Raw genomic sequence first — 16,626 nt, forward strand, 5'->3', positions numbered from 1 at the left:
AAGGTTAATCCAATCCATCTATAATTTTAGGAAACTGGTAAATTACAGGTTTCTTTTATCTAAGCAAATGATATGCATTTGCCATGACTTGTTAAATGGTTAATTGCTCATAATCCTCTCTCTTTCCAAACACTCCTGTTTGCTTTACATTCTCTCTTAAATAAAACTCATCTCATACACTTCATTCTATTATTACAGATGCCTCCGGTACCATAACTAAAGGGCGCCAACAAACCCGCAGTGACATTTGTACGCAGGATTATTGCATACTGCCATTTCTGCCAGTTTCAGGCCTTCAGATTTGCGCTTAGAAGTGCTGGCACTCCCATTGGGGTGTTGTGGGGGGGGGAACACCCCCCCCCCACACACACACACTACACTGAAAACTCCTGAAGAAAGGAGAATGGTAGTTTTCAGTGTAGTGGGAGGGTTCTCCCCCACTCCCAACAGGAGCGCCAGGACTTCTAAGTGTATTGGGGGCTTCCCCCCTCCCCACACCCCCTCACAGCACAAACCTGAAGGCCTAAAACTGGCAGAAGCATTAGTCTTGTGTATAAATGTCACCGTGGGATTGTTAGTGCGCCAATGTCTGGCGCACTCTTGATGGGTCACCATTGCCTCCAGTTATCCTATCGAAGTGTAGTAAAGAAAAGAAGGAACTTCCATGCCCTGTTACATTTACCCAAAGCTTTGGAATGCTTTGCCAGAAATCTTGTGTTTTTGCACTGCTAGGATGAATTTTAAGAAAATGTTAAAAACCCAATTGTTTGTTAATGCTTTCTGGTGCTGAGATTTTATATTTAGAATGGATCTGAAAATGGTTTATGTGCCTGCTGACTGCTTTTTAAAGTATGGTGATTTGTAACCATTGAAATATGTACATTTCGTCCAACATTTTATGATTGTTATTACATAAACTGTATAGTCTAATCTAATCTTCCATTTGTAAGTCGCACATACCTATACAGGCTCAAGGCGACAGATCAAAGAGGAAAGGGAAGAGGACATGGAGAGATAAGAGGAGGGACTTAGATGTAAGGGGTGGGCAATTCCGGTCCTCGAGAGCCGGAGCCAGGTCAGGTTTACAGGATATCCACAATAAATATGCATGAGATAGATTTGCATCTCAAGGAGGCAGGGCATGCAAATCCATCTCATACATATTCATTGCGGATATCCTGAAAACCTGACCTGGCTCCAGCTCTCGAGGACTGGAATTGCCTACCCCTGCTCTACAGAAACTGAGATAGTTAGTTGTTAAAAGGCGAGTCTTCAGGTTTTTTCTGAATGTAGTATAGTTTGTCTCTTTCCTGATAGCTTCTGGTAGGTCATTCCAGATTTTTACACCCAGATAGGTTAGCATAGAGTGGAAAACACGTTTGTAGTGGAGGTGTTTTGTGGATGGCAGGTTCAGTTGGGTTCTGTTAAGGAGTCTTTTTGATGTCGGCCAACCATTAGAGATTAATTGGATGAGAGGTGCTGCTGAGCTTCTATATAGGTAATATAGGGTATATAAATTTTTAAATAAATAAAATTGTGTTACCCAGTTTGATAGCCTCCCTAATTTCTGATAACATTTCAGCATCTGTCCGTTCATCCTGATCAGGTGAACGGTAGTACACTCCTCTCACTATTCTTTTCCCCCTTACACATAGAATTTCTACCAATAGGGATTCCAAGGTATGTTTTGGTTCCTGTAGAATTTTTAGTATATTCAATTCAAAGCCCTCCTTAACATATGCTAAGACTCAACTAATTCAGCCCACCTATCATTGCAATATAATGTGTACTCTAATATCACAGTGGCCCAGGTCTCAGATATGCCAATTATATCTATCTTTTCATTTAGAGTCATATGTTCTAACTCTCCCATCTTGTTTCTTAGGCTTCTTCTATTTGCATACAGACATTTCAAACAATGTTTGTCATTCCTATTTACAGTTTGCTCAGCAGTTGACATGGATAATTTGCAGTTTTTAAAATATCTCTGCTCTGTATTTAAAGACACCTGGTCTACTGTGGTTTCTATTGCAACCTTGCAATCAGAATGCCCTATGGTGATATATTGTAAAGATACCTTGTTCTGAACCATGCTGTTTTGAGCGACTGTAGGCCTGCCCCATTTTCTAGTTTAAAAGCTGCTCTGTCTCATTTTTAAATGTCAATGCCAGCAGCCTGGTTTCATCCTGGTTAAGATAAAGCCCATCTTTACATAATAGGCTCCACATTCCCCAGAATGCCGTCCAGTCCTAACAAATCTGAAACCTTCCTCCCTGCACCATCATCTCATCCATGCATTGAGACTCCAGTCAGAGCTCTGCCTGCCTCTTGGGCGCTGCATGTGAATCAGGAAGCACTTCTGAAAACACTACCCTAGAGGTTCTGGATTTTAACTTCCTACCTAACAGCCTAAATTTGGCTTCCAGAATTCCCTACCACATTTTCCTAGGTCATTGGCATCCACATGTACCAAAACAGCAGACTCCTCCCCATCACTGTCTAAAATTTTATCTAGGCGATACATGAGGTCCGCCACCTTCTGTGACAATCCTGCAACCCCGAGGCTTGTCAAAGAGAGATTTGGTAAGAGTTACAAGCCCAGATGCAGGAGGGCGAACCAAGTCAGAGCCCGGGGGAGTAAGTCAGCTGACTATCCGATGGACTCAGAGGGAGAAAGGGAAGAAGGTCCAGACAGCTGGGACTTCCCTGTTAAAGTACTGAGATCAGACAGTAAGGATTGGCCTTATTGTTTTACAGAGTCTGTGAAGCAGAAGGCAGCACAGCAGGGTGCCGTGAGAACAGTTCAAGCCAAGGGAAGAAAACTTTCTCCCCTGCAGCAAAAGGGGAGTGGTTTCTTCCCTCAGCTTAAACGGAGGCTCTGTAATGAGCTAAGGAGCAGGAGGGGAAGCAGGCAGAGGAATGGAAACCAGATCGGGGAGAAGCCCCAGGACGGAAGAAGCAGCCCTGTGGGAGTCTGTGCTGACTGTGGGAGTCTGTGCTGACCACTGGCAGGAAATGACTGGATCATGGAAGAGGACCAGGTTAGGAACCTTCCAATAGATCTGTGTATGCCTGAACCTATGGTGATAGAGGACAGTGATAATTTCACTGAATTCCAACCTGAAGGAATGGAGATTTCCTAGCCTTGGAAAGTGTGATAAGAAGGTATCTTTCCAACTTACCTGTTCTACCTTATGTTAGGAACTGTGAATTGATAGGACAGAAGTTAATACCTGATTGTATGCCTGTGTAAAGCATAACAGTTTATGTATGTGGCTCCAGCCGTAGCTCGGCTCATTCAAGCTCTGAGTGAGGAGACAGCTGGAAGACTCTGGTGTCCTATTACAAACCTCCGTACCTGCTTGCAACTATTGATTAATCTCCTTAAGCAAACTGTGAAGCCCCATTATCTCTGTGTGCCTTAGGAGCTGGGTAAAATTAGCTTAAGGACTGTGCTGTTTGCTATGCTGGTTACCTGCACTGCTAACCTAAAGAATTACGACCTATAACTATCTTTAGCAACACTATTTGAATTGAAAGTGTCTTGGACTTTGAGGGCAGAATGCCTGTTTAAAGAACAAGCTCTGGTGAAGAGAAATGCTGGGGACTATGTGGCATTTGAATAAAGCCCAGAGCAGGGAACATTATATTTTGATTTATGAAGAATCTTTGTTTTGTGCAACCTTTTTGCCACCACTGAAGCAGTGTTATTGTGTGTTGCTGAGGCTGTGCGCCTAAATAAAGTTCTCAGCTTTTGAGTTAAGCCATTCTGACTACTGGACTGTTTATCATAAAGCACACTTTAACTGGTCCAGGGATATCTAGCTTGTAAGGTAACCCTACTTCAAAGGGGCTCACGCCAGAGTGTCAGTCGTGAGTCACTACCTGGCTACCAAAAAGCGCTCGGCCAGAGTACAGGTGGTGACACTTCACACCATGCAGGTAAGTGACCAAGTAAGTGACAGCCCCCAGCCATGTACATGCCTAATGATCAAATCTCCCACTATAATGGCCATCTTAACCCTTCCTTCCTGGGCAGAAGCCCCTTGAGACATATCCTTGGTATGAGATGATATTGCAATCCCTGGTGGGCAGGTCCTGGTTATAGGATTACTCCCTACTTCACCAGGCTAATGCTGTCCTTTAAGAAGACCTCCCTCCTCCAAGGAAGCACAGGGGCTTCCAGATTGAAAGTGGGATTTCTCTACAACATCCTATAGGTCTCCCTTTATGTATCTCTCTGTTTCCCTCAGCTCCTCCAAGTCTGCTGCTCTAGCCTCAAGAGATCGAACCCGTTCCCTTAGTGCTAGGAGTTCTTATGACCTCACCCACTGGAAAACATATGACACTGTGCAAAAGACTTAGGACTAATGTCTGGAAATTCTTTTCATGGAAAGGGTGGCTGATGCCACAATCCCCTCAGCCATTGCTTCCATCCCAATTAATTATCCCATCTTTCTACCATCTCCAGCCCTTAACCCCATTCACTACCTTCTGTCATCACCCTCTATACCATCTCCCCTCCATCCTAACCTTTCATCTTATCCCTACCAGTTTCAGGCCTCAGCCCCATCTCACTCCTAGATGAGCCCTCGCCCAACTTTTTTCAATGTAGTCATACTGATGCTCCATTTCTCATACCTCTTCATTGTTTGGAAGCATTTTCATCAGTTCAACAAGCTTCTCTGCTCCATATTCAGTCCCTCTTCCCTGCCGGATATCCTCCACAATTTGTTGAACTGGTCTAAAGAAAGAGAAAACAAGGGAGTTAAACATGTCACACAGAAAGGGTAAGAGGGGAGGAAGAACAGCAGCTGTTTTGGTACCAAGGAAAAAGAAGAAGGGAGAAATCAGAGAGGAGGCTGGTCAATGAAGAGAGAAGAGGAGTCAATTTGGATAAGAATAATGAAGAGCTGGGAGGGGCTGGATAATATGTCCATAAGGATGCTAGGGTATGTGGGAGAAAGAGAGCCGTTATTCCATTGATTGTATTGGGGAATTGGAGGAGGCAGGAGAACATTAACTTCCTTTGGTACTTGGAAGGGGAAAAGCAGAGTAATTGATTTGATGCACTTACTGTCCTACTTCTTATATACAGAACAGTCATAAAATCTCACTTGATGTGACAAGGTCCAATCAATGATTCATTTCCTCCCCCATCAACAGAAAGCAACTTCCCATACCAGCACAAAATGGGCTTATCCTCACATGAACTCTACTCCCCACGCCCTCCCCAACACTGAAGAAGCAAAAATGTGAAAGCAGTGTGGAAGGGAAAGTTAATGTATAATCAATCTTAGCTAAAAAGTAGAAGGGGCGACTAGGCAAAAGGATACATGACAGAGGTAAGTGTCAAAAAATATAGCAATTATGCACATTGCTTTCTAGCTAACAGTCTAACAAAGTGCAGACACTGCAAGTCCTGGTGTTAGAGGCAGATGTTGCTACCACAGAAGCTTGATTTAAGACTTCCATGACTAAGACACAACCTCACCAAACTATAGAAGTGACCGAAAAAAGGTGGATTAGCAGCACTGCATGTGAAAAACAGACATAAATAACTAAATAAGAAATCATATGCCCAATGTACTGGGAAAGAAGATTGAAAGTAGGATATACTCTTATTGGGTGTTCTTTAAAATCAAAAATGAAAAATAGTGTCTTTAAAGTCATAAAGTGTAGAAATTTGGTATTATATAGAGAGTAAAAATAAAGTGGACTAAAGTGTTACTTAGATGTCAAGAGCATTTCATTGCAGTGCCCGTTGTTCCAACATGTGTGATCTGTAAGATAAAGTTCTTAATGTATTATCAGTCTTACCTTCGGAGCTTTACAACGTAGCTTTGGGATGCTATTTTAAAAAAGTTCCATTACTCAAGATCGAGAAGCTCAATGGCATGTAATGATTTAAACCGGAGCTTCTAATATGCTGTGAACCGCTGTGTTAGACAAAAAAAAATGCGTTGTGGATGTGAAAGCGAATAAGGTAACTGCAGTATTAGCGCAAATACTGAACAACGAACCTGATCAAAAGAGGAGGAGAACCGTTTGTGATGAATTATATAGTGAACAGCCTAATGAACAAACTGTCCCCTTCTTATACTAAGGTGTGCTAGCTAACGCGTCTATAGAATATAATGGATGCCTTAGTGTTTAGCGTGCGCTGTTTAGCGCGCCTTAGTAAAAGGACCCCTGTGTGACTGAAATAAAGAAATTTTAGAGTGAACAGCTCAGTGTATGATGAATCCTTCCCACTTATGTCTTTCCCTGCACACCAATTCCATCAGCATCTGCCATTTTCTCTTCCTCCACCACGCTTCCATACCACCCTGACCTCCTTTCTCTTCCTCCACCACGCTTCCATACCACCCTGACCCCCTTTCTCACCCTCCACCACACTTCCATACCACTCTGACCCCCTTTCTCTCTCTTCACCACCCTTCCATACCACCCTGACCCCCTTTCTCACCCTCCACATCCTTCCATACCACTCTGACCCCCTTTCTCTCTCTTCACCACCCTTCCATACCACCCTGACCCCCTTTCTCTCTCTTCACCACCCTTCCAAACCACCCTGACCCCCTTTCTCTCTCTTCACCACCCTTCCAAACCACCCTGACCCCCTTTCTCACCCTCCACCACGCTTCCATACCACTCTGACCCCCTTTCTCTCTCTTCACCACCCTTCCATACCAGCCTGACCCCCTTTCTCTCTTCACCATCCTTCCAAACCACCCTGACCCCCTTTCTCTCTCTTCACCACCCTTCCAAACCACCCTGACCCCCTTTCTCACCCTCCACCACGCTTCCATACCACTCTGACCCCCTTTCTCTCTCTTCACCACCCTTCCATACCACCCTGACCCCCTTTCTCACCCTCCACCATGCTTCCATACCACCCTGACCCCCTTTCACACCCTCCACATCCTTCCATACCACTCTAACCCCCTTTCTCACCCTCCACCACCCTTCCATACCACCCTGACCCCCTTTCTCACCCTCCACCACCCTTCCATACCACCCTGACCCCCTTTCTCTCTCTTTACCACCCTTCCATTCCACCCTGACCCCCTTTCTCACCCTCCACAACGCTTCCATACCACCCTGACCCCCTTTCTCTCTCTTCACCACCCTTCCATACCACCCTGACCTCCTTTCTCTTCCTCCACCACGCTTATTATTATTATTATTATTATTATTCTCTCTCTTCACCACCCTTCCATACCACCCTGACCCCCTTTCTCACCCTCCACCACGCTTCCATACCACTCTGACCCCCTTTCTCACCCTCCACCACCCTTCCATACCACCCTGACCCCCTTTCTCACCCTCCACCACCCTTCCATACCACCCTGACCCCCTTTCTCTCTCTTTACCACCCTTCCATTCCACCCTGACCCCCTTTCTCACCCTCCACAACGCTTCCATACCACCCTGACCCCCTTTCTCTCTCTTCACCACCCTTCCATACCACCCTGACCTCCTTTCTCTTCCTCCACCACGCTTCCATACCACCCTGACCCCCTTTCTCACCCTCCACCACCCTTCCATACCACCCTGACCCCCTTTCTCACCCTCCACATCCTTCCATACCACTCTGACCCCCTTTCTCTCTCTTCACCACCCTTCCATACCACCCTGACCCCCTTTCTCTCTCTTCACCACCCTTCCAAACCACCCTGACCCCCTTTCTCTCTCTTCACCACCCTTCCAAACCACCCTGACCCCCTTTCTCACCCTCCACCATGCTGACCCCCTTTCTCTCTCTTCACCACCCTTCCATACCACCCTGACCCCCTTTCTCACCCTCCACCATGCTTCCATACCACCCTGACCCCCTTTCTCACCCTCCACATCCTTCCATACCACTCTGACCCCCTTTCTCTCTCTTCACCACCCTTCCATACCACCCTGACCCCCTTTCTCACCCTCCACCATGCTTCCATACCACTTTGACCCCCTTTCTCACCCTCCACCACGCTTCCATACCACTCTGACCCCCTTTCTCTCTCTTCACCACCCTTCCATACCACCCTGACCCCCTTTCTCACCCTCCACCACCCTTCCATACCACCCTGACCCCCTTTCTCACCCTCCACCACCCTTCCATACCACCCTGACCCCCTTTCTCTCTCTTCACCACCCTTCCATACCACCCTGACCCCCTTTCTCACCCTCCACAACGCTTCCATACCACCCTGACCCCCTTTCTCACCCTTCACCACCTTATGCTCCTTTCTCTCAGTAAGGTCCCACAATGACTACTTCTGCTGCCTCTGCTCCAGAAGAGGTAATTGACTTCGGAGGGGGTGGGCCGGCAGACGCAGGGAGTTGCGGTAAGGTCCCGCAATGGCTGCAGCTGCCAGTCCACCCCCCTCCAATGTCACTTACCTCTTCTGGAGCAGAGGCGGTAGACGCAATCATCGCACGACCTTCCTGCACTTCAGCGCAGCTGCCGTACTTATTCCAGAGCAGAGTCAGCAGCCATGCTGAGGTGCAGTTTAGAGCTGCATGGGAGGTTCCAGACCCAGTCGGCTGTGCACCCTCTTGGAACGTGTACCTGGGGTGGACTGCCCCCCTCCTTTGATATGCCACTGATGGGGAGAGAGGATAGAGTATGGAGGGAAATGAAGAGAAGAGGAAGGGAAGGAAGAAAAGAGGAAGGAAGGGGACTGGATTTAAATAAAAAAATGGAACGAAGGAGCCAGGGACCAACTAAATGACCAAAAGATAGCTAGAGCTGTTGTACAGAGGGGACCAGAGTTTTACAGTGAATTCTTTGAAATTAGAAGTCCTGCAAATCCTTCAATCCAATCTAATCTTGTCTTCCGTTTATATACTGGGTCATCTCCCAGCGGAGCTCGACTCGGTTCACATGTAATTAAGACTTAGAATACATAGCAAGAATAGCATTTGAGAAGTAAAAGCTGTATTATCATCTTTTCATTGATACTCTAGTTCAACCATTTAACTACTGTGTGAAAGCAAAGTTTTCTTTTATTTTTCCAGTATCTTGCGGTTCTAGGTGGATTACAAAAGGAAGAGATTCTGGTCACTTTCAGAAGTTTACAGGGAAGCTATTGGTTGTAACATTTGGAGTCTGGTGATGGAGTGGGAATATTGCTTGTATCAGGCATTTGTCCCACTAGCTCTCAAACAATTAGCCCAGAGTGGTTTACATAAGAAAAAGAAATATCTATAATATGGAGATACAAGGCAGAAATCACATCAACATGAATAGTTTATGGTGTCAAATATTTTGCAAAAAGATATGTCTTCAAGACGTCTTGGAATGAATCATGATTTTTTGAGATTTGGCATGGTAAATCATTTCATAATAAGGCTGCTTGATAATAAAAATATAATTCAAAAGCATTGCAAGATAATTTTCCTACGTTTAGAAATGTATTAAATGCTGGCCTAGTGACTAGGAATTAAGAAAAAAGGGATGATTAACAAGACTAAGAATGTCATAATGTCCCTGTATCGCTCCATGGTCCGATCTCATCTAAAGTATTGCGTTTGATTCTCAAGAAAAATATAGTGGCGCTAGAAAAGGTTCAAAGAAGAGCGACCAAGATGGTAAAAGGGGATGGAACTCCTCTCGTATTAGGAAAGACTAAAACGGTTAGAGCTCTTCAGCTTGGAAAATAGACAGCCGAGAAGAAATATGATTGAAGTCTACAAAATCCTGAGTGGGGTAGAACAGGTACAAGTGGATCGATTTTCCACTCTGTCAAAAATTACAAAGACTAGGGGGCACTCAAAGTTACAGGGAAATACTTTTAATAATAATAATAATTTTATTCTTATTTACAGCCAAAGCCATAGTAGTTCGAGGCAGTTTACAATAAGAAGAGCTGGACCATCAGCAAAATAATTACAATGAAAAGTCGTCGAAAACATGTAGGTAGGTTATCGAGGTAATCAGAGAAAGAGAGAAAGTCAGAATAATAGTCACAATGTAGGGTCACCGAGTACATGTAAGTAGAATACAGAGATAAGGCTTTAAGAGTTCTTGGTTACAAATTGTTTAAACAAGTTTGTTTTAACTAGTTTTCTAAAGCTAAGATAGGATTAGGAGTGCTTAATGATATTACCCAACCAATCGTTCCGTTGACCTGCTTGGAAAGCAAAAGTTCTGTCCAGGTATCTTTTGTATCAGCAGGCTTTTATTGTTGGGTGGTTAAACATATGTATTCTGCGTGTAGGCCTGATGGAACAATCCAAGTTAAAATGGGAAACCAGGTATATGGGGGCCACACCTAGAATAGATTTGAAACAAAGACAAACGAACTTGAACAACACACTTGCTTCCAGGGGCAGCCAATTAAGTTTTTGATAATAGGGGGTTATATGTTCCCATTTTTTAATACTAAAAATCAGTTGAACTGCCAAATTTTGGATAATTCGGAGTCTTTGAATGGTTTTCTTGAAAGACCCCAAATAAATGTTACAATAGTTGAGCAAGCTTAAAATGGAAGATTGCACCAGTAAGCGGAATGATGCTGCATCAACGTACTTTCTGATGGCTCTTAGTTTCCATAATGTCGTGAAGCTTTTTCTAACCAGTAACTCTGTGTTAACATCTAGAGTGAGGTAGCGGTCCAGTTTCACTCCCAGGATTTTTATGGAATCGGCAATAGGAAAGTTCTGACCGTTAAAGGAAATTGATGTATCTTTGATTTTGTCATTCGGACTTGCCAGAAAGAATTTGGTTTTTTCTGAGTTGAGTTTCAGTTTGAATTTGCCCATCCATGATTCAATTTGCTTTACAATTGATGCCAGAAGTCAGACTTGTTAGGAGGAGAACTATGGTGATGTCGTCAGCATAGATAAAAAATTTGATTTTTAAACTTTGCAATAGATTCCCCAATGAGGTTAGGTAAATGTTAAACAGTGTGGGGGATAGGGGAGAACTCTGCGGGACTCCGCATGGGTTTACCCAGCTGGAGGATTGTTTATTAGCGCTATAAACTCAGTACGATCGTTTAGTCAGGAAACCTTGAAACCATTTTAACACATTACCAGAGAGTCCAATTGCTTCTAAACAGTCAATTAGGATAACATGATCAACTAAATCGAAGGCATTACTCAAATCTAACTCCAGGATTAGCGCACTTGTACCCTGGCTAAATAAATTAAGGAGGGAATCTAGCAATGAAACAATAACTGTTTTCATGCTAAACCCGGAACGAAAACTGGACTGGTTATCATGTAGTATGCTGAATTTATCCAGGTACGTTACTAAATCCTGGTTTATCAAACCTTTCATCAGCTTTACAAATAAGGGAATGCTCACAATAGGTCTGTAATTCGATGTCAACTTAATAGATTCCTTGGGGGTTTTTTTTACAATCGGCATAATCAAAATCTGACCTAAATCCTCAGGAAATGTACCCGACAGTAATAGAGAAGAGCCAATTGTGTAGTTTGGCTTTGAAAGCGACTGGGGCAGCTTTCATGATGTGTGTGGGCAACAGTCTAATTTGCAGTAAGAATCAACATATTTCGAGTAAAATCTTCAGAATTGTTGCCAGGTGGGGATAGAAAAATTATTCCAGGACATGTCTACCCTAGGTTCATCTTTGTGTTGAGCAACTGGGTAGTTCAAATGGTTGGTTGTGTGAAGGGATGCAGTTCTGAACCAGGGCAAGGTCAGCACATGGGCCAGGTCAGCACACTGTTCTAAGGCCTTGTGTAAAGATCTGAGACCTTGTGAATGGCTCTTTTCTCATTCCCTCTTCCATTCTGCCACATAGAAAAAGCAAGGAAAATGTTAGCACTTTGTGACAGAATGCTGAGGCATTCCCTCCTCTTATCACAAGATCCTACAGACCGGTGAGCTTAACCTCTGTTCCGGGGAAGATGGCCGAATCACTGATCAGGGAAGGTATCAATGAGCATTTAGGAAAACATAATCTGATGAGATCAAGCCAGGATGGTTTCTGTAAAGGCCGATCATGCCAGACGAATCTACTGCATTTCTTTGAGGGGGATAAGTAAACAATTAGACCAAAAGGTGACCCTGTAGACATCGTATATCTAGATTTCCAAAAAGCCTTCAACAAGGTGCCTCATGAACGCCTACTGAAGAAACTGTGGAGTCACGGGGTGGAAGGGGACGTGCACAGATGGATCAAAAATTGGCTGGCAGGCAGGAAGTAGAGGGTAGGAGTAAAGGGGCACTACTCTGACTGGATAGGGGTCACAAGTGGTGTTCTGCAAGGGTCAGTGCTGGGACCACTGCTGTTCAATATATTTATTAATGATCTACAAACGGGGACGAAGTGCGAAGTTATCAAGTTCGCGGATGACACAAAACTCTCCAGCAGGGTCAGAACTGTTGAGGAATGCATAGAACTGCAGAGCGACCTGAACTGAGTGAGTGGGCAAAAAAATGGCAGATGAGTTTCAATGTGGAGAAATGTAAGGTCTTGCACAAAGGGAAGGGGAACTCCATGTATAGCTATACGATGGGAGGGAGGGTACTCGGGGAAGGCAGCCAAGAAAAAGATCTGGGGGTATTGGTGGATAACACAATGAAGCCAGCAGCGCAATGTGCAGCGGCCTCAAAAAAAGCGAGCAGAATATTGGGCATTATCAAAAAAGGTATCACTACCAGAACGAAGGAAGTTATCCTGCCACTGTATCGAGCAATGGTGCGCCCACATCTGGAATACTGCGTCCAATACTGGTCGCCATACCTCAAGAAGGACATGGCAATACTCGAGAGGATCCAGAGGAGAGCAACGAGGATGATAAAGGGTATGGAGAACCTTTCATATGCCGAACGGTTAGACAGGCTGGGGCTCTTTACCCTGGAAAAGCGGAGACTGAGAGGGGACATGATAGAGACTTATAAAATCATGAAAGGCATAGAGAAGGTGGAGAGGGACAGATTCTTTAGACTAGCAGGGACAACTAAAACAAGAGGTCATTCAGAAAAACTGAGAGGAGGCAGATTCATAACGAATGCAAGGAAGTTCTTCTTCACTCAACGGGTGGTAGACACCTGGAACGCGCTTCCCGAAGAGGTGATAAGACAGAGTACAATTCTGGGGTTCAAAAAGAGACTGGATGACTTCCTGGAAGCGAAGGGGATAACAGGGTACAGATAGAGGTTTACCTTACAGGACATTGAGCGAATAGGGTATGGACATTTTAGGTTAGGTAGGGAAAACTTTCAGGTCATGGACCTGGAGGGCCGCCGAGGGAGCGGACTGCCGGGCACGATGGACCCCTGGTCTGACCCGGCAGAGGCAATGCTTATGTTCTTATATTAACCTGACCCAAGTTTACCCTTATCTTATTCCTTATCTTGTTTAACAATTTCTTATATGGGCAACAATCAGACTTTGCCTACGTGCAAAAGCAGGCCTCTGTCATGTGCTGAGCTTAAGGAGCATGCATTATAACCTTTGGACTGTCACATGCTATAGTAAGATTATAGACATATTAAACGTGTACACAAAAGAATCACTTTATTATAACTGTTATGATGTATTCATATGTCATGTGAGATAGTAGCTTTGAGAATCACATGAGATATGTAAACAAATGAGTTACTTTGTTATAATCCACACTGTAAATGCATGATTCGAACCTCACCGACCTGTCTAAGAACATATCCTCTTGTATAATGAACCTACAATCCTGGGCCCACACTGTGCAAATGAAATTGAATGAGTCCAAAACAAGACTTCTTTGGCTCGGTCCAAAACTAGATCACCTACCCACCTCCATCCCACTACCCTCTGGCTCCTCTCTGCAGCTTGAGTTCTCGAGCAAGGTCTTGGGCATCATCATTGATTCCACATTGTCCTTCAATGACCACCTCCAATCCTTGGTAAAAAAAATGCTTTTTCAGTCTTCACATGCTGAGGAAAGTTAGATCCTGCTTCCATCAAAAACATTTTACCCTCCTTGTCCAATCCATCATCCTCTCCAGATTGGACTATTGCAACTCTATCTACTTAAGCCTAACTAAGAAAAACCTCCACAGACTCCAACGGATTCAGAATGCCGCGGCCAAGCTCATCTTCGTTAAAAGTAAATTTGACCATGTCTCCCCGCTCCTGTCCAAGCTCCACTGGCTTCCGATAATCGCCAGGGTCCACTATAAATGCGCCTGTTTAACTTTCAAAATCCTATATGGTATCCTCCCTCCCTTTATCACTCTTTCTTGGAATTCCTCAAACCCTAATACCACCAGATCCTCCCAGAAATTAAAACTATCCTTCCCCTCGCTAAAAGGCATTTCCCACACAGGAAAGCTAGGGACCTCCCTCCACTTCAAAATCACTGAGCTCTGGAACAACCTTACCTCCCCTCTTCGGAACTTGAGCTCTCTCCAAGTTTTCCGCAAACATCTGAAAACCTGGCTTTTCTCAAAAAATGTAAGTCTCCCTCCAACTTAGGAATCAAGGAAACTCTTATATCTTGCCATCCCAAGTCCTGTAAATTTTCTTCCCTCTTCTACCTCTAACCCTCTGTTGTAGTTCCTTCCTATTTCTCCTACTGTAAACCGTGTCGAACTCTACGAACATGGAGATGATGCGGTATACAAACCTAAGGATTAGATTAGATTAGATTAGATTAGATGATGAAATTGTAACCTTGCAAAGCATTAGCTAAGTAATTAAGGGAGCTATGATACTCAATAAAAAGGTGAGAGACCATCCATTAGGGTCGCCTCATCCCACTCTGAGTCTTGTGTGAAGCCTCATTTCTACAGTTGTGGAGACCGATAGGTTGGATCTTAGGTTGTTGATTTTGTTGTTAAAAAATTCAGCCAGAGCATCAGCTGATGGTGGGGAGATTGAGGTGGGGCGGGAAAAGGCCTGGATATCGTAAAGATTGTTAACTAATTTAAAAAGAATTCTAATGTTGGTGTTGGAGAGCCAATTTTTTGTGCATAAAAATTAGTGCGTATTATAGTTTAGTTTTTTATATTCTTTTAATTTTTGTCTCCAATTCGCTCTCCCTTTACTATCTCCTGATTTCAACCATTGTCTTTTAAAACCAATAGGAGGAAATTTTTTTTCACTCAGAGAACAGTTAAGCTCTGGAATGCATTGCCAGAATTTGTGGTAAGAGCTGATAGCATAGCTGATTTTAAGAAAGGTTTGGACAAGTTCCTGGAGGAAAAGTCCATAGTCTGTTATTGACAAAGACAGGGGGGAAGCCATTGCTTGCCCTGGATTGGTAGCATGGAATATTGCTACTCCTTAGGTTTTGGCCAGGTACTAGTGACCTGGATTGGCCACCATGAGAACGGGCTACTGGGCTTTATGGACCATTGGTCTGACCCAGGAAGGCTATTCTTAGGTTCTTGGTCTCATTGCCAAGCCATGCCACACGTTCCTGATCATTTTTTATCTTCTCTTTAGTCAAAGGCTGTACTCAGAAAAGATTCATTAACCGACTTATACCAAGCCGCTTCCAGGGATCCTGAACTGGGCCAAATGGTTAAAATATCAACCTCATATATGCATTTTAGAAAGCTATTAAAAACCCATCTGTTCTCAAAATTCTTGTAATTCCTTCAAAGCTGTATACTGATGTGAAACTATGTTAACTTGTTGATGCCAATTTTCTATCTATTGTAGCTCACTGACAACGATCAGCCCATCTCTTATTAAAAAAAATAAAATTATGTTCCGCATATCCTACAATTTTATGCGGATTACAAATTATTCCAGTACTCAAGCATTTTTTCCTATCTGTCCCAGTGGGCTCCCACTCTATTTAATGTACCTGGGGCAATGGGGATTAAGTGACTTGCCAAGGAGCAGTGCAGGATTCAACCCCACGACCTCAGGGTGTTGAGGCTGTAGCTCTATCCACTGCACCACACACTCTTTTGTAAAACGCATGGAACTGAAAGGCTTTTGTGGTATATAAACAAACATTTATGTTATATTACATTAACTCTCTTGCCGGAATTTCCTGTCCATTTGTAATTGTCCTCTCTTCTCTTTTTTTATTCAGCTTTCATCTTTGTCCAGATTTAATTTATCCTTACTAGCCTGTTTATAATTTCCCCTCTTTTTTTTTTTAAACTCTGTCTACCTACAACTTTCCATCTCGTTCCCTTAGCTCAGGTCTCCTATTCATATTGTCCAGACTTTCATTTACTTTATCCTCTCTCCCTCCCCTTCCATCTAACATCTGCCTTCTTTTTCTGTCCCCTTCCTGCCAGAATCTGTTTCTTCTTTCTTTTTTACTCAGCATCTACCCTTTCACTCTCCCTCCATCCAGTATTTGTCCTCTTTTTCTCTGTTCCATCCAGTATTTGTCATGTCATCCCCATCATACTCCTGTCCTTTCTTACATTTCACCATTTACCCTTTCCTCCCCTTCTAACCCGCATTTGCCCAGCACCTGTCCTTTTTCTCCCCCTTCCTTCTGTTTCACCCAGCACCTGTCCTTTCTTTTCCCATTCCATCTAGTATGTGCACTCAACCTTCTCTCTCCCCTCACATTCTATCCACCCTCTCACTGCTGTTTGTGTGTCATTAAACTGCACCCCTTCCACGACACCCTAGCTGTTGGTGGTAATTATTGCTCATGAGGCTGTAGTTTCTCTATCCATGGTTGCCAGCTCTGCCCCAGAACAGGATG

General features: G+C 43.9%; 1 protein-coding gene across 2 annotated transcripts in view; it reads right to left on the reverse strand.

Annotated features, from left to right (window-relative positions):
* Positions 1-16,626, reverse strand: part of LOC117362014 (FH2 domain-containing protein 1-like) — a 122,795-nt gene that overhangs the window by 60,950 nt on the left and 45,219 nt on the right. For both annotated transcript variants that reach the window (XM_033947730.1, XM_033947731.1), the window contains exon 4: positions 4,642-4,744. In XM_033947730.1, coding sequence (XP_033803621.1) covers positions 4,642-4,744 — 103 coding nt within the window. The remainder of the gene's footprint in view (positions 1-4,641; positions 4,745-16,626) is intronic.

This window comes from Geotrypetes seraphini, chromosome 6 (genome assembly GCF_902459505.1).
Source record: "Geotrypetes seraphini chromosome 6, aGeoSer1.1, whole genome shotgun sequence".
Taxonomy (NCBI): domain Eukaryota; kingdom Metazoa; phylum Chordata; class Amphibia; order Gymnophiona; family Dermophiidae; genus Geotrypetes; species Geotrypetes seraphini.